This window comes from Moschus berezovskii, chromosome 3, assembly GCF_049115385.1.
Source record: "Moschus berezovskii isolate FMDL1 chromosome 3, NW_MosBer_1.0, whole genome shotgun sequence".
NCBI lineage: Eukaryota > Metazoa > Chordata > Mammalia > Artiodactyla > Moschidae > Moschus > Moschus berezovskii.
This window is the reverse complement of record NC_142462.1, coordinates 33,473,241-33,491,914: the sequence shown is the minus strand read 5'-3', so window position 1 is coordinate 33,491,914 and position 18,674 is coordinate 33,473,241. Positions and strand designations below refer to the sequence as shown.

The window sequence follows — 18,674 nt, the reverse complement described above, 5'->3', positions numbered from 1 at the left end:
TATCCCTCATTCCTATTAATTTCAGCCTCATTCCTGAACATCAAAATTAGCTTTGTTACTTCCTACTATGTTTTTCTGTCTTGTATCCTTTACCATATCCTGGATATTCCTCTTTTGAAGCATTAAAAAAAATAAATAAATAACTCTCCATTTTTTTTTTCTCATTGATGCCTGCCTCCAATATTTATAGAGTATACAGAGTTCCAGCTATCATGTTCCTAAATTTTTTTAAAGTATAAATCAACCTATCAGCTGTTAAATAAATATGTTCTACACTCCCATCTTGAAAAACTATACCTTAGAAATGCCCTAGAAGAACAGGTTTAAATTTAGATTTATCAGGCGCCTCTGGGTTCTGGGCCAGAAAGTCTGAGCAAAAGGGAGAATCAAGGCCTAGACTTTGAACCCTGGCCTCTACTTCTAGCCACGACCCACCTCAATTTCCCACCTCCACACCTCTGTGGGTTCTCTTCCCACCACTTTCCCTTAGAGCCATCTTTGAAAACTTACACATCCATCAAGGACATTTCAAACACTTCCTTCTCCAAATTTCGCTTGAGCCAGGTATGATGTCATCCTCCTCTGAGTATCCAGATTATTTCGTCTCTATATATTCTAATGACACTAATGGCATTTTGTCTTGCACTTTTATCAGTACCTATGTGTTTGTCTTCCTAGTTAAAGGCAGCATCTAATCCATCAGTGATTCTCTGTGCTCAATGTTAACAGCATGTAAAAACCTACTGATTAGCCTTTTAAGAAAAAAACCCCTGAGCTCCACCCCGAACAAAGCAGAATGTGGAATGAAGAAGCAGGCATGGTTATTTTTTAAAACTCTACTGCTAATGTTGAGTTGATAAGAGCTATATAAAATTATATATTCTTTGGGCTTCCCAGGTGGCACTAGTGATAAAGAACCTGCCTGCCAATACAGAAGATGTAAGAGACACAGATTCAATCTAGGGGTCAGGAAGATCCCCCAGAGGAGGGAATGGCAACCCAATCCAGTATTCTGAAAAATCTCATGGACAGAGCAGCCTGGCAGGTTACAGTCCATAGGGTCACAGAGTTGTACATGACTGAGTGTGCACCCATATATTCTTTGCAGGGTAAGGTCTATGAACACATTTTTCTGAATTGAATTTAAGCTAATCCATGTTTTTCCCACTGCAAAACACTTTCTTGTCCACAGGCTGTATGTAACTCTTAGACTTACCAAAAAAATTTACCAGTGCTGAAGAATGATGGTCACTTATGCTCTCAGTTCAGTTCAGTTCAGTTCAGTCGCTCAGTCGTGTCCAACTCTTTGCGACCCCATGAATCACAGCACGCCAGGCCTCCGTGTCCATCACCAACTCCCAGAGTTCACTCAGACTCATGTCCATCGAGTCGGTGATGCCATCCAGCCATCTCATTCTCTGTCGTCCCCGTCCCCTCCCACCCCCAATCCCTCCCAGCATCAGACTCTTTTCCATTGAGTCAACTCATCGCATGAGGTGGCCAAAGTATTGGAGTTTCAGCTTTAGCATCAGTCCTTCCAATGAACACCCAGGAATCCCTTAGAAGAAATGGAGTAGCCATCATGGTCAACAAAAGAGTCCGAAATGCAGTACTTGGATGCAATCTTAAAAACTTAAGCTCTAGAATTATGCAAAAGGAGACAAACACAGAATGAATCTTATTCTGGATCAAGTTGTCTCCTTTACCTTTATCTCTGCATTTATTCTGTATGGTACATCTTATTGACAACATAATGCACGTCTTACAGGCATGGTCAGCATGTTATTCCTAATACCTAGCATAGTATGTGGCACACAATGGGCATGAAATAAAAGTTTAGTGAATGGGTGAATGAATGAGCCAAATGCATGGATATAAATTACAAGCCAGCAGGAATTCAGAAACTATTTCAGTTGTTTGGTAAGCTGAATAATGACCCCCTTAAAAGATATCCACCTCCTCATCCCTGGAACCTGTGACTATTACCTCAAATGGCAAAAAAAAAAAAAAGGAATCACCAATGTGATTAAAGATTTTAAGGTGAAGAAACTAATCATATGCATCCTTATAATAGGGAGGGAAAGGGACATTTGATACACACAACAGAGGAGACAGCCATGTGACCTCGGAGGCAGAGGATAGAATGATGCAACCACAAAGTAAGGAACGCTGGTGGCTGCCAGAATCTGGAGGAGGCAAGGAACAGATTCTTCCCTAGAGCCTCCGGGGAGACGGCCCCTCTGCTTACACCCTGACTTCAGCTCAATGAATTGATTTTGGACTTTTGCCCCCAGAACTGTAAGTGAATAAATTTCGGTTGTTTTAAGCCATCAGGTTTGTGGTAATTATAGCAGCCACAGGAAACAAACACAAGATGGAAAACATATCCAGAGAGGTAAAATGACTTATTCCAAAGCCCCAGGTTAGGGCAGAACTGGGCTTTTGATAGGGATTTCCTGACTCCTTCAGGTACTCTTATTCTTTCCATTTTACTATGCTACCTGCTACATATTTCAAAGCCCACAAGTCCTCTCACTCTTTGATTTAAATCTGAGTAACAAATACAGCCTCATCTATGACCACAGAATGGAAACTGTAAAAATTATAAATATCTCATGCCAATCTTATTAGCAGCTTATCTGGTTTGACCAAAAAAAAAAAAAAAAAAAAAGGCATCTGACAAACTTGTTGCTAATATCAGGTCCAAAAAGATACTCAGGGCAAATATTTCACTAAAGCACATGTAATCAATACGTGCTCAGTCACTAAGTCATGTCTGACTCTTTTGCGACCTCATGGACTGTAGCCTGCCAGGCTCCTCTGTCCGTGGGATTCGGCAGGCAAAAATACTGGAGTGGGTTGTCATTTCCCTCTCCAATGTAATCAGTATCCAACAATAATGTGATAGGATGTGAGGGTGGGTGGGAGGGGCACACACATGGAAAATGGTATAAAAACACAGCAAAAAGCTGAAGTAAGGCAACAACTTATTCACTATTGGGAGCGGGATAGAGCAGGAAGCTCTATAACACAATAAGAAAGAGGAAAGGTGTAATTCCATTTGCTCAAAAGTGAGCAATACTGGAAACTGTGTTAGAACCTGGAAATGGTGGTCTTTCTCAGTGTGGAAAGAAACTATACACATCAGAGTTTACAGAGACATTCACAAAAGGGTAGTTTACAAGTTTCAGTTGAGCAAAAATTACAAATTTATGTGTAATAATTCTAAAAGAACACTAGATCCTTTACTATGTTTTCCCACAATTATACCTTTTAGGTACCAATGTAACAGTCATGACATATTTTCCAAGCAAGGAAACTGGGACAAAGAGAGATTTAATGAATAACAGATAGATGACAGGTAACACCTGTTTCCAGAGCTTATGTTTAAGTCTCTGGGCTTTTACTAGTATCTTCAAATATGGATTTGGATAATTTCTCATTAATAGATAAGGTAACAAAGTATTCAAAGCAAGAGATATGGGTCTATTTAGATCTGATGAGTATGAACTTTTTTTTCACAGGAGTTGTGGGGAGGGGTAGAAAATACTAAAGAATACAAAGAAGGCAGAAATATCAAACCTTCTTGCCTCAGACATTGGTTAAGAGCATATAACCACAACAGGATATAAACATTTCCTTAATGATCCTACAGTTATAACAAGCAAAATAAACAATCGAACCTTCACGTCTCTATTCCCTCAGGACCTCAGGTTCACCTCGTAGTTTAAAAATTAGTCACTCATTTAGACTGCAGCAAATCTCTATGGATTCGGGGAGTTCGCTATCAACTAATGGGTTATGGCATTGTTGTTGGTGGATGTTACCCCACAGGAAGCTGGACCATTGCATCATTCAGGGTAAAGACATACTTGTTATGCATGTGACAAAGAAAAACCTACCCTAAGATGTCCCTCAGAGAGCTGTGAAAGACATGCAGAGCTTGTCTGTTCCACATCTGTTCTTTTCATGATCTTGAGAAAATGAACATTCTTGCAGATATGAAAGGAACTCTGTATGACTAGCTTTGTGACAAAGTAAGACATCACTGTCCAGCAAATATCATACTGCAACACTTTCAAGCCAAAAACACTTTAATGGAGACACAGAAAGTTTATGATCCCAATTTAATCTTTATGAAGACATTACCTATTATATTAACATGCTTATAAGTTAACCATTTTAAACAAGAGGAATTGAAAACTTACAGATTGAAAAGTCTTAAGGTTTTAAACCAGCTGTTTATACATACTGTATATAAAGTGCTCAGACATCAAGGACATAAAAAGTTAAGTGTTAATAATACAGTATGCAAAAACTACATGAGTTTTTAAAAGTTTAAAGGAAGATGATCCAATAAACTCTAAACTAACTTTACAAAATCTCCTGCTTAATCAGAACTCAAAACTCTTTTAACTTTTTGTTTTCTTAAAGAAAAAATAAAATTTTCTATTTTCTTTTCTTAAATATACTATGCAATTATTATAAGGAGGGAGGTAGCTTGTAAGTACTGCAACAGGGAGAGGTCGAAGGTACTAAAACAAAAAAGAGATGCAGGTCTGCTTCGACCACTGTGCTAGCTAACGCTATCACAAATTTAGAGACTTTTCTGCCTTTAGGGAACTCAGCGTGTGACTGCAAGTCTTGCAAATAATAAGCACCCTACTGCAATGTTTATTTTTCAAGAGACAGACAAGCAACCCTAGAAAGAGAAAACACATTTCAATGCATAGAACTAAATAGAGGAAAAGAACATCTCAAACTCATCATTTAGAAGTAAAAAGAACAGAAAGTCAACAAATGAGCACATAAGAAGAAACGAAGGGAAGAGATATGATTTTCCAGAGATTGAGCAGCTTGGTTTTGCTCAAATGTTTTCAACAGCTTCCCCACCCTCCAAGACAGTACCGCCATCATCAGCCTCCTCTCAAAGCTTTTCATTCTTCACTTGTTTGGTTCCATTGATATGCTAGGCAGCATACTGGTTAATGAAGTAAGCAACTGGGAGTAACTTAGCCAACTACTTTATTTTATATCAAAAGAAAAAAAATCAGAAAGATGCCCTTCCCTCTTACAGAGCTATTACTAAGACAACGTCCAGCATCAAGAGATAAACTCCATAATTGACAGAGGTAGCAGATGTCAGAGGAGCCCACGAAGGCTTCACAGAACCATGGAATTGGATTCATGTCTTGAAAGATGAACAAAGATATTTCCCAAGATACAGAGAAGTGGAGAATATTGGGGAAAAGCACTCTCAGCCATTAGAAAGGTGCATTTAAAGGTCTGAAGGCAGAAAAGCAGGACCTGTGGAAGGCACACAGCTCCATGTGGTGATCAGAACAGAGTTCAGGGCTCACTGAGGAGAAAGAGGAAGATAAATCTGGAAAGGGTACATACACAGGTATACAACAGTAGGGGTGACAGACAGCCACTGATAATTCTTGAAGAGGGCAGTGACTTGATTAGATTTAGGCTGAAGGAAGCATAATCTCATAGTAGAAAACAGACTTGCTACCAAGAAGTTCAGAGCCAACTCCATTTCTTTTCTGAAACTTTAAAGAACCTGAGTATATGTAGTAAAGGTATTTACTTTATCCAATTTTCCTTTATTTCTTTTCTTTCTCGTGTGTTTTATTTTTTAAACTTATTACATAGATCCCAAATCCTGTTTGGAGTTAGGCAGCATAAAAGAAAAATAAAGAAAGGTAGGAAGGCAGATGGCTAAGCGAATTATCAATTCTCCCAACAGAAGGGAAAATGAACTCTTCTCTGACATGTTGTATTGAAATTCAGAAATTCAATAACACACATTATCTAACACAAGTTATGTTATATACTCTTTTTCCCCTATCTATAATTGGCTTCCTGACTTTTCCTACTAATTGCTAGGTCCTTTAACTGTAATACAATTACCCCCTTTAAAGTCTCTTTACCTATATACTGCTTCACTTTAAACATAAAGCCAAAATAAGATATGTTCATTCAATTCTCCATTAAAAAATCAAGTACAATTTTACAGGCACAAAGATATACATATATATGTAATTAAAAACCATAAAAACAATGCAAAAACAATTGTCACAGCATATACTCTTATTTTCTTAAAGCAGTTTTTAAAATATCTCAAACTATAATGCTTATTTAATAAAACATATAATGAGGGAAGACAAGACTCTCAGAAGAATTATTTCACAGTCACTGGATTAATAATTTATTATGACAGTATGCCCTAAATGACAGTAACATTTCCAAAATGTCCATGTCCTTGAACACACTGGGCAAACACCTGGGGTCCCAGCGACAAACCAAACAAGTACAACAATGACATTCAATATTTTTCCTATCAGATAGAGATTTTTAAAGGAGAGGTTCAAGGTAAGGTTCTGACTTTGCCCATTTGTAAAGCAGTCTTAGATCTCCAGAAAGCACTCAAAATCTCAAGATCAGAAATACATTAAAGTCATAACAAATCAGTTTATCTACATTTTCTAAGACTCCTTAAAAATCACTGCAGATGGTGATTGCAGCCATGAAATTAAAAGACGCTTACTCCTCGGAAGGAAAGGTATGACCAACCTAGATAGTATATTAAAAAGCAGAGATATTACTTTGCCAACAAAGTTCCGTTTAGTCAAGGCTATGGTTTTTCCAGTGGTCATGTATGGACGTGAGAGTTGGACTGTGAAGAAAGCTGATCGCCGAAGAATTGATGCTTTTGAACTGTGGTGTTGGGAGAAGACTCTTGAGAGTCCCTTGGACTGCAAGGAGATCCAACTAGTCCATCCTAAAGGAGATCAGTCCTGGGTGTTCATTGGAAGGACTGATGCTGAAGCTGAAACTCCAATACTTTGGCCACCTCATGAGAAGAGTTGACTCACTGGAAAAGACTCTGATACTGGGAGGGATTGGGGGCAGAAGGAGAAGGGGACGACAGAGAATGAGATGGCTGGATGGCATCACCGACTCGATGCATATGAGTTTGGGTGAACTCTGGGAGCTGCTGATGGACAGGGAGGCCTGGCATGCTGCGATTCATGGGGTATCAGAGAGTTGGACACCACTGAGCGACTGAACTGAACTGAAGGAAACCTTTCTTTAGAATCATGCCAAATAGTGAAACAGTGTAGCTGTTAGAACATTCAAGTTCTGGTTGCTAGAGGGTACTCACCAGAAAATGAGCATAATATGTAATGTTAAATATTACTTTTCCTTAACTAGTTTATGGGCTTCCCGGCTGGCTTAGTGGTAGAGGATCCACCTGCCAATGCAGGAGACATTGGGTCCGATCCCTAGATCAGGAAGATTCCATGGAGAAGGAAATGGCAACCCACTTCAGTATTCTTGCCTGGGAAATTCCATGGACAGAGGAGCCTGGCAGGCTACAATCCATAGGTTGCAAAAGAGTTGAACAACTCATGTATAAAAGTCAGCAACAACTAAAAACCAGCAACAACTCATGTATAAAAGTCATGTCAGTAACAGCTGAAGACTGCAAAAGAATCATGACAGTTTATCTGAAATTATAATGAGAAAGAAGTAATATTCACAATTCTTAACGTTTACTTATTGGAGTCACACTTTTTTTTAAATTTATTTATTTTAATTGGAGGCTAGTTACTTTACATTATTGTATTGGTTTTTCCATACATTGACATGAATCTGCCCCAGGTGTACATGTGTTCCCCATCTTGAACCCCCCTCCCACCTCCCTCCCCATCCCATCCCTCTGGTTCATCCCAGTACACCAGCCCCGAGCATCCTGTATCATGCATTGAACCTGGACTGGTCACACTTTTAAACACCTTCATAGTTTAAATATGATGATGAAAATCTAAGCCAAATAAGCCATGGTTAATAAATACCTGTTTTACCTTGATCTTTTCATGAATGCAGTTACAAAACAATGCTGAACTTTTTGAAGGTTCAGTTCAGTTCAGTTCAGTCGCTCAGTCGTGTCCAACTCTCCGCGACCCCATGAATCACAGCACGCCAGGCCTCCCTGTCCATCACCAACTCCCGCAGTACACTCAAACTCATGTCCACAGAGTCGGTGATGCCATCCAGCCATCTCATTCTCCGTCGTCCCCTTCTCCTCCCGCCCCCAACCTTTCCCAGCATCAGAGTCTTTTCCAGTGAGTCAACTTGTCGCATGAGGTACATAAGCAAAATTGGGTACATCTGCAAAATACACGTGAACAGCTTTTTGCTTATAGGATTATGTGTACATTTATAGAGTATTTTTTTCCCCTGTGTACTCTGGAGCTGGTTCCTCAGAACACCAAAGAATGTGTGTGTACATGCGTGCCCATGTGTGACTGTTTTGCAACACTACAATAATTTTTAGGGATTAGAGCTATGTAGGGCCACATATGCTCCAATAAATAACACTCAAAATGTTTTACTTTCTGTGATTCTCTATATATTTCTTAATTTTTATCTGTCATCTTTTGAGAATGGCAAAATTATTACGGCAAATTCTAACTCCAGAGGAAATTCCCCAGCTCGGCCAGTTGCCAGTGGAGCTATAATATCAGTAATGAAGAGAAAGTTTTCTTAGAAGTTAAAAGTCTGCAAGAAAAGGTTAATTACGTAGAGCTGCCTGACAGGCAACCATCTATCATAAAAGGAAAGAGCTTTATATAATCAAGTGCCAGAAAGTAATCATGAAAAAAAATAGACTTCAAACCATTTCAAAGAGAACCTCAGAGTTTTCTACTTCCTCTTAATCAAAACAGATTTTAAATAAAAACTCATCAATAATTTAGTCATGAGTCTTTCATTTTGGACATTAAAGTATCTGAAGAAACAGAAATCAACACACAGAACATGCATTGATAAAATGCATTGATTGTAAAGATAAGCATGACAAAATTAAACCCACAGTAATGCTTCACCTATTAGAAACTCAGAATTTGCTTGTTCTATATAGCAAGATGGTTAGACAGCATCACCAACTCAATTGACATTGAATCTGAGCAAATCCCAGGGATAGTGAAGGACACGGGAGCCTGGTGTGCTGCACGCCATGGAGTTGGAAAGAGTCGGACACGACTTAGCAACTGAACAACACATAGCAAAATAAAAAGAACCAAGAAAATCCCATACTGAGAAGTTTAGATTTAGCAATAGCATAAGAATGAATCACTTAACTGTGAAGTTCCAGTAATTAAAAAAATAAAACAATATTTAATAAAATTTAACAAAGTATTTCCCACTTATACTATACTCTGTGATCAAATTCTATTACAACAAACTTCAAGGGAAAAATTTATTTCATTATCTTAGAATTTTTTTTGAATACTACTTGAAATAGATAATTAGCTGGGAGCCTGAAATTATTTTAGTTAAGTCAAGATTACTGTAATAAGATTTAGCCTTTATTTCATTAAAAAGCCAACTGATCAGATGCATCTGGGGAAGCCATAACCTTGATTTGTCTACAGCTCTATTTCATTTGCCATTCATTTTTTATGGTAACTTATTGTGAACAAATTGAAGAAAAACATACCCACTTGGACATTATGATATTTGTTTGTAGCTTTGTCCTGGTTTTAGTTTCCTACTTAATGACTAAATGGTACCACAGTGGGTAATGCACTGGAGTAAAAGTGGTGAATCATTAAAGACTTCGTAAATTTTAAAAACAGGGGCAGGCCTTCTGGGCCCCATATGCTTCTAGAAAACCCAATGTTGTGCTGTATTAATTGAACCATGAAGCTTTTATTAGTGCTCTTTAAAAATGCTTGCAGTGAAGCTTTTATTAATGCTTGCCCTCAAATTGTTTATACTACTTAGCACTTCCATAAGATTTTTTTATTTCAAAGAACTTTTTGATCATTAATTATATCTACTCTACATTTCTATAAGAGAACTCTGCTGTTTAGCAAAATAGAGGCATGAAAGGAAAACCCAACTAATTTTTGCCTAAGGTTTGCCACAGATTAAAAGAAAAGGAATATTAATAGAATATAAGATCTTTCCACAAAACTTTAGTTTGTATAAATAGCCAGGTCTCTCACTCAATAAGGTGGATAGTTGTTATAAGTGTTCCCACAATGGTGGACAAAACAGAAATGAGCCATCTATATGCAATTGGCTTTGAAAACTAAAATTACAGGACTTAGGAATACTATAGTAACTCTGCCATCCAGACTCACCGAGAAGCCCATGAAGCCACATTATGAAATCCCAGGGGGCATGATGCCTATTGTGTTCTATGTCTGGAAAATTCCTTTGGGTGGATTTTCATCAAAATTACATTATATACATTTGACTCATCAAAATTAAAAGTCACACTGGAATCATTCCAGGGCTCATACAGCCTAATTTATTTACTCTTGAAAATGTTAAGACTCAAAACATGTTTTCTATCACCTTGGGATCATTCTAAAAATTTGATCTGTGTTAAATAATTAGAAATTTATTCTGAGGAAGGAAAAAATGTATTCTACCTATATGAATCTCTTTGGTTCATCTCCACGTAAAAACAGAATGTCTTACTAGCAGAGAAAACATTAAGATCTAGAATTTCAGAATTTCATTACAAATTATTACTTCCTCTAGTTTTCAACAGTACTAGGTTTTTATGTATCAGAAAGCAAAATAAGTGAGCTATAGCTTAGCATTTTTTTTTAACAGTGGTGGGGGGCATGGTCTGAGAACCTATATTTGTGACAAGACCATCAGATGATATTTACTACCTGACATGTTTGGAAAACTCTAATGAGCCCTAAAGTCTTCCCTTTTGAATTTTGGCAATCCTGATAAAAATAAATTAGCAGAAATGTCATACAGACTGCTATACAGAAGAAATTAACTTCTGTTCCTATAATTATTAAAATACTTAACACACTGAATGGACCACAACTATTTACATTTCTGTCTCTCTTACTAAAGGGTATGTCCATAAGGGTAAAAACCATGATTTTAATACTGTTTGTGTCCCCACTGAATAACACACTGCTTAGTACAAAATACACGTATGAGTGAGTGAGTGAAAGTCATTCAGTCGTGTCTGACTCTTTGCGATGCCAGGGACTATACAGTCCATGGAATTCTCCAGGCCAGAATACTGGAGTGGGTAGCCTTTCCCTTCTCCAGGGGATCTTCCCAACCCAGGGATCGAACCCAGGTCTCCCGCATTGCAGGTGGATTCTTTACCAGCTGAGCCACAAGGGAAGCTCAAGAATACCAGAGTGGGTAGCCTATCCCTTCTCCAGCGGATCTTCCCAACCCAGGAATCAAACCGGGGTCTCCTTCATTGCAGGCGATTCTTTACCAACTGAGCTACTGGGGAAGCCTAAATACATGCATAGTAAGTTTTGAATGAATGACTATCTTAACTGCATCAGCTAGCTGCCAGTCTCACGCATGTAGTCCTTTCTCCATTCAGACACCTCAGAGCCCAAAAGCAATGCCCAGTGCTCTAACGTAGAACATTATTGGGGAAGCAAGATTAAAATAAAAATCAGTATATTACATATTCAGAAATCAGTATTTATTGTTTGACTGAATATATGATTGAGACAGTAATATTTAGTACTTGATACTGACTGTATTTGAATATGGCTAGAGAACTTCTATGAGAATTTTGTCCATACCTGAGGAAAATAAGACTTACACCATCCCAGAACCAATTTTCAAGACAAACACTCTATCTGAAATACTTACAATAAAGAATTTCTGGAATAACTGGAGTGAGACTATTTTTCTGGTATACAGTAACTCCTTAGAGCCCTTTGCAGAACAAAAGCAAAATAAATGGATGGTGATTGCATAAGACCAATTTAATTCTTTTAAGACAGTTTTTTTTTTTTTAAGGAGATGTGAGAAAAACACTTTTTCTAAGTCAAACAATTAGGTTACTTCTCACCAGTAGAATATGTATGGCACCGTGAGATACAGGCTAATAGTGGCTGAAGAATGTTTTAATGTTTGTGGCTAGAACATTTTCCTTTATATAAACACAAAGTGCATTTCAAGTCTCTCTGATCGTAGTTTGTATTTGGAATAAACAGAAAAGATTCCCATTGCCTGATCCATTTGCTATGACTTTCTTCAATTTAGAGTTCATTCATAAGAACTTTCCAAACATAACTGATTATGACCTCTGTATAATGCTACTCTCAGCAGACCAGAAGTATTTATAAGAAAGAAAGTCCATAAGAAAAAGCTTAATGACTCTAAAGTCAGATGAGCTTCACTTGGTGACTGTCTCATTTGTCATTCACTCTTCTTCTAACTGAACGATTATCATGACTGGCAATAACCTCCTCAGCGAAATAGCAGCCTCAAAGGACATTTTCATATTACAAAATCAGTATTCTTGGGGGCAGGGTATGCTGATTTCAGTTGTCAAATATTACCAATAGTGAGCTATGTTAGGTATCTGTGGGATTAATCCAAGTATTTGGTATTATTTTACTTTGTCATTTTGAAAAGGAATCCAGTATATTTGACCATTTTATTATATATTACATTTACATATAGGAACTCTGAGTCTTTATATAATGCTACAAATTGAGCATAAGAAGCTGAATTTACGTACTACTCACTCCTTCTCTATACACACCTTAAAACATGGATTCACGTCCCCTTCTTACACAAACAACAGTCTATGCTGCACAGACAATAAGCTTTCTATTTAACCCGAAACTCCTTAATCATATATATTTTTCTCTCTCAAAAGTTAGGTGCATGCATTCATCTGTTTTCCTTTTCTCTTTTACCTCACAAAGTTCAGTAAATGTTACTTCTGACCACCTGTTCCTCACATGTACACTTCGTTTCTATAGCTTTTTTGCCCAATATACTTTACCTCTTAAGCAGTTACCTCAACAACAAAAATGTCACTCCCACATTCTGTTCCACACATCAGATGAGAAAATTAAAAGTGGAATAACCCTTATACTGATCTCTCAATAAAAACGCATTACTTTTAGAATGAAATTAGATGTAATACAGACATACCTGAGAAACGATCTAAGATGTCCATAGATCACATTAAGCATTACCATAGAATTTCTCACCTGTTTGACTTCCTGCCATTTGGTCCACTTTTTTTTAACCAGGTGAAATTTTTAAAGATTTCTTATTACATTCTATTGATTCTCCTTTTCAAATAAGGTGATCAAAATATTTCTGTATTCATTCATTGCAAAGTACATACTTTTAAACAGGCCTTGACCGGCTAAACTGGGAATCTAACGGCTTACAATAGTGTTCTAACAGGATTGTGTGTTTCACATTAAAAATAAGAGGGTCCATTTTGAAATTCTGCCATTTGCAAAACATGAATGGACATGAAGAGAATTATGCTGAGAGAAATAAGTTAGAGAAACAAATACTGTATGATATCACTTACATGTGGAATCTAAAAAGTACAACAAACTAGTGAATGTAACCAAAAAGAAACAGACTTACAGATATAGAGAAAAAACTAGTGAATACCATGATGGAGAGGAAAGGGGAGAGGGGCAATATACAGATACAACTTGTCTTATATAAAGTAAGCTACAAGTATTTATTAAACAACATGGGGGATGTAGCCAACATTTTACAACAACTATAAATGGAAAGTAATCTTTAAAAACTGTGAACCACTATATTGTATACCTGTAGCTTACATAATATTGCACATCAACTATACTTCAATAAAAAAAGAAAAAAATAAGTGAATCCAATAACTACTTAAAAGTTAAATTTTGTAAGTTGAGTTTAATTTTAATTTGGATCCAAAAATTTCCCACATAGTTTCATCCTTCATTAGCCTTAATGAGATCTGCATATTGTGTCCATTTCAAGATTACAAATTCAGGTAGAAATAACAAAACTACTTTCCCATGGTTCTATCTGGCCTGTCAATCTCTGTGAAGTAAACGTGGGAGGTAAACAAACAATGTGGAGAAAATACGGGGAAGATGAGTAGAGAATAAAGAGACATAGACAATTTTATAAAAATATATAAAAAGTAGAGTTTCTGGTCTTGAGAATTAAGGGCACTCCCTATATAAATTCTAGACAGTAACTTGTCGAAATGGAGTAAGTTTTCTGCCACGTCTGTACTTAGCCAATTTGTTCCAACTTCTTTCAGTATGTTTTTTAATGATTCCAACACATTCTACCGCAAGAAAAAAAAAGTTTGACTATGGTATTTCTAAATTAAATGTTTCTTTTAAATTATGTAATTTTGAAACATTAAATTTATATATAAATATATATACTCCCATTGACAGAGAAAATATACACACAGTTAAGTTCCCTACATATGAACTTTAAAGATGTGAACTTTCAAAGATGTGAACATGTGTGCCGGCCCCTGTATGCCAGCTGTTGTACTACTCTACTTTCTAAGGTACTGTACTGTAAGATTAAAAATGTTTCACTTTTCTGCTTATTTTTCATGCATGTGTTATATAAACCTATTACAGTACAGTACAATACAACTGGTTGTGTTAGTTGGGTACCCAGGCTAACTTTGTTGGACTTTAACAAACTGAACTTACAAACACACTCTTGGAATGGAACTCGTTCATATGTAGGGGACTTACTGTAATACATATTTTAAAGGCAATATATACATATATAAGAAGCAAATATCATTTTAAGTTCAACTCAATAGAAAGGACTGTAATTCTATACTTAATTGCGATGAGCAATGCAAGTCACACAGAGGGCTACCTGTGAGGGCAGGGGTATGGGGCCAAGAGTGGGTGGGGAGCAGGCAGAGGTGGAGGAAGGAACAGGTACAGCAGGCTAGACCGGTGCTTCCCAAAGTGCAGTCCCTAGGCAGCAGCAGCATCACCTAGAGAAACCTGTAAATACTGCAATTCCTGGGACACACCTAAGACCTGAATTAAAAAAAATAAAAATGGGGAAGTGGCTTCATTTTAACAAGCTCTCCCACTGATGCTAAAGTTTGAGAACCCCTGAGCTACAGGGACTCAGACATAAGAAGCTTAGGTAACTTCATCTCTTATTTAGATAATAATGTCAATTATAAATCACGACTGTGACTAAAGATTCTGGAATATCTTTACTACATCATTTAGAAAGAACAAATACAGCTACATTCTCCAATAATTTCTAGTTCCAAATTCAACACAGAAACTGGCAACTTGCTGGGGAAGGCTGATGAGACACTGAAATTCCAGAGCAGCTGATCTGGGTGTGGCCAGCCCTCTACAGAATGAAAATCTCGGCAAAAGATTTCCCTTTATAAACTGAGTAAAATACTAGCTTCAACCTCAGGAGTTGGATAACTAAAGGATATCAATATGCTGAAATATTTTTAAAGAATACACAGAAATAAATACTCCCATAATGATCCAAACAGAAAATTCTTTTTAAATTTGTCTATGTTTAACATGTGATATCTGAAGCTATTCCATCATTCTGAAGATTTGGATCGTGTTTGTTCCAAAAGTGACACCCTGTTCCTGGAGAAATGGGTGTTGGCTGTGCTGATCACAACAGTACATGAGCCACACATTAACTGGACTCAGAGGAAGCAGGTGTTGAGATTATAATTAAATATGTATATAGGAAACAGGAGTGGCAGAAAAGAAGGGTGGGGAAGAAAAATATCCTTCCTGTGTGTCACAGAGATGGAAGAGGAGTAAATCCACTGCACAAATAAAGCTGACTTGCAAAGCCCACAACACCATTTAAAAAGCATACAGACAGGTATTTGGTCAGAAGACTATGGGTGTAAATTAGATGCCTATGTCATATTTAATAAATATTTATAACTTCATAAAATTCACCCCAAATGTTACATTTGCAGCAGAAGAATTAAAGTCTACTGCTCAGATAACAAAGCAAATGAAATTAATTGCCTGGAATGCAAGCTGGTTATGTAATAGAGGATTGGCTATAGAACACAGTCCAAAATTCATTATATCGACCAAACTTCATCAGGAAAAAAAAGTCGTTTCACAATTTAAACTGCTTAATTTGAAGCAATACAAAACAACATCTTTCATACTAAATTTGTTTAAAGTTTAAAAAGCAAACAGACTGACCGGACCGCACTGGTGAACTCATCATGGGAATAAGGAGAAGAACTGATGGGCCGAGATGCAGACTCACAGCCTTCCGTTAGCTGGCAATGCTGGTCCACAAGAAGCTGGTCTAGGTGGAACCTAGAATGTAAGAAAAATGCCTGTGTATTATATACGTTACATCAAGCCACACAGGAAAAGAAACATAAGAGGACCAGCCTTGAGTTTCAGTTCAGCCACAGCTCGATGGAAAGTCTCTGAGGTAGTCACATCAACCTCCCAGGTTTCTTAAGTCTTCATTCTTAAAAGAGCAAATTTCCCAAAGCACAAAAATATTCAAACACTAAAATAAAATAATCACGTGGAAACAATATGTGAAAAGCACTTCATGTTATTGTTGTTTAGTCGCTAAGTCATGTCCGACTCTTTTGCGACCCCATGAACTATGTAGTCCACCAGGCTTCTCTGTCCATGGAATTCTCCAAGTAAGAATACTAGAGAGGATTGTCACTCCTTTCTCCAAGGGATCTTCCTGATCCAGGGATTGAACCTGAGTCTCCTGCATTGGCAGGCGGATTATTTACCATTGAGTCACCTGGGAAGCCTGAAAAGCACTCCACATAATTATAATTAGTTTCTTATTTGTTGTTATCGTTATTACAGAAATTTTAAATTTTAATTAAATTTTAATTATAATAAGTATCTCATTATACAGTATTCTTAACTATTACTGTTACAGATTTCCTTCTAAAGGTAAGGACTTCTTACCAAAAACACTGTAATACATTAAAAAGAAGTGTAACAAATACACTGCAAACTACAAGGGTGACAGAAAATTCTCATTGCCATTTCCATTTCTTATTGAAGTCTTTTGCAATCTTGTTCCAGTCAAAAGTAATAACAACCATAGTCTTTCCAGGAGTGGCACTTACAGGATGGACTTCTTGACAGGAATTTAAGGGACTTTCTGTTTCTAATTTGAATATACTCTCACTTCTAGACACTGCAGCAAAGAGCAATAGGAAAGACATTTTCCCAACAGCTTACTGGAATTTCAAAGTTTAAAAAATCTAGAGGAAAAAGAAGCTCTTAAAGTTGTACTTAATGAGTTCCTTACTAAAATAGTATATCCCAATTGCACTATTTTTATAGACAGTATGCTGTAACTCTGAGAACCGTACATCTTTTTATCTTGAAAATCCAACATATTTATTGTGACTCGTTTTTCAATCAGTATTGTGAAAGTGTTATTACTATTTTTGTCCAAATGTATAAAGCAAATATAAATACATATTTCCCTTGAAGAATCATATAACATCACTAAGAATATCTATAACACTTCAAATGGTCCCAAAATAGAAGTATGCTAGTTATTAAAAATAGTTAGGTAATCAATTATAACAGGCTAATTCTCACCACATCATTCATGCTGGATATACATTATGATTTAGAAACAATAAAATGCATATTTTCATAAATCTCCTTCAAAAATGTATACCGATGTGTTACTTTATCAGCATTATTTAAAGAATTTTAATTTCCAGGTTGATGAGAAAGCAGTATTTCTACAAAAAAAGATGAAAATTGAAGAGCAAAAAATTTCTTTGATTTCTATATCAGCAAATAGACATTCTGACAGTGGCTTCCAAATAAAAAGATGTCAGTATTATATTTTTAATGTAATAAAATCATTTGCATAGTTCTTTAGTTATAAAGTACTTTTAGACATATTACCATATTTTACATTATTTTCACATCAACCATGCTAATAGATACTTGTAACTCCCTTCTCTATCCTTATAGGTGAGAAAATTGAGATGTCATATGCTTCATAATTAAAAGGTAATGAAGCAAAGTGAAAGTTAAAATTGAGTGAAATTTGAATTTACAGACTACCTAAAATTGATGACTGTGGACTTTGAGATTTTTGACATTTTAGGTTTTTTACATTGCAATCTAAAATATTTTAAAATGCTCTAGATACCTTTTTGATTCTCAATAGCACAGTTTGATTTCAAATCAAAAATAACAAAAGCGAGGGACAGGAAACTTTAAGAGAGTGTAAGTGAAGCAGCATTGGAAGGTACTTTCCTTCAAAGGCATAGTTACTCTGTGTTTCTAAAAAAAAATTATTTTTAATCTATAATGCCACTTTGTACAATTGAGACTTGTATACTTCAAATAAAACTCAATTTAACCAATAATTTCCAAAAGTTAAACATACATACAAAGCCAAAGTTTTGCTACTTGTCCCAAAATCTAAGATTAAAATCTATTTCTACACACTTCTGCCATTTCCACAAACATGCATGACAACTGTCCACGGTCATTTATCGATACATAATTATATCAATACATAACTGTACAGTTTTATCTTCAAAGCTCTGGACTTGAGGTGCAAAGTGAATCTCAAGTGGAAATATGAATTTGGTTTCCAAAATACCATCATTAAATACCTTTCAAAAATGTAAGCAACTCTCTGTGCCATTCAACCTTTTTAATAACTGCCTAATCATTACATATTCTTCTACCATTATGAAAGCTTTGCTATCTGAACACCATTATAAAGAAAATTAACATGGATTTCTATGTTGACAAATACTAGTTTTCACTTATTATATCTGCATTTCCGACAAGCCACATCAAACCCAAGTTACCACAGTAACTATA

General features: G+C 36.4%; 1 protein-coding gene across 3 annotated transcripts in view; it reads right to left on the bottom strand.

The window, feature by feature from the left end:
* LOC129552284 (histone deacetylase 9) overlaps positions 1 to 18,674 on the bottom strand; it is a 716,367-nt gene that overhangs the window by 613,613 nt on the left and 84,080 nt on the right. For all 3 annotated transcript variants that reach the window (XM_088833594.1, XM_088833606.1, XM_088833586.1), the window contains exon 2: positions 16,026 to 16,145. In XM_088833594.1, coding sequence (XP_088689720.1) covers positions 16,026 to 16,050 — 25 coding nt within the window. In that variant the 5' untranslated portion in view covers positions 16,051 to 16,145. The remainder of the gene's footprint in view (positions 1 to 16,025; positions 16,146 to 18,674) is intronic.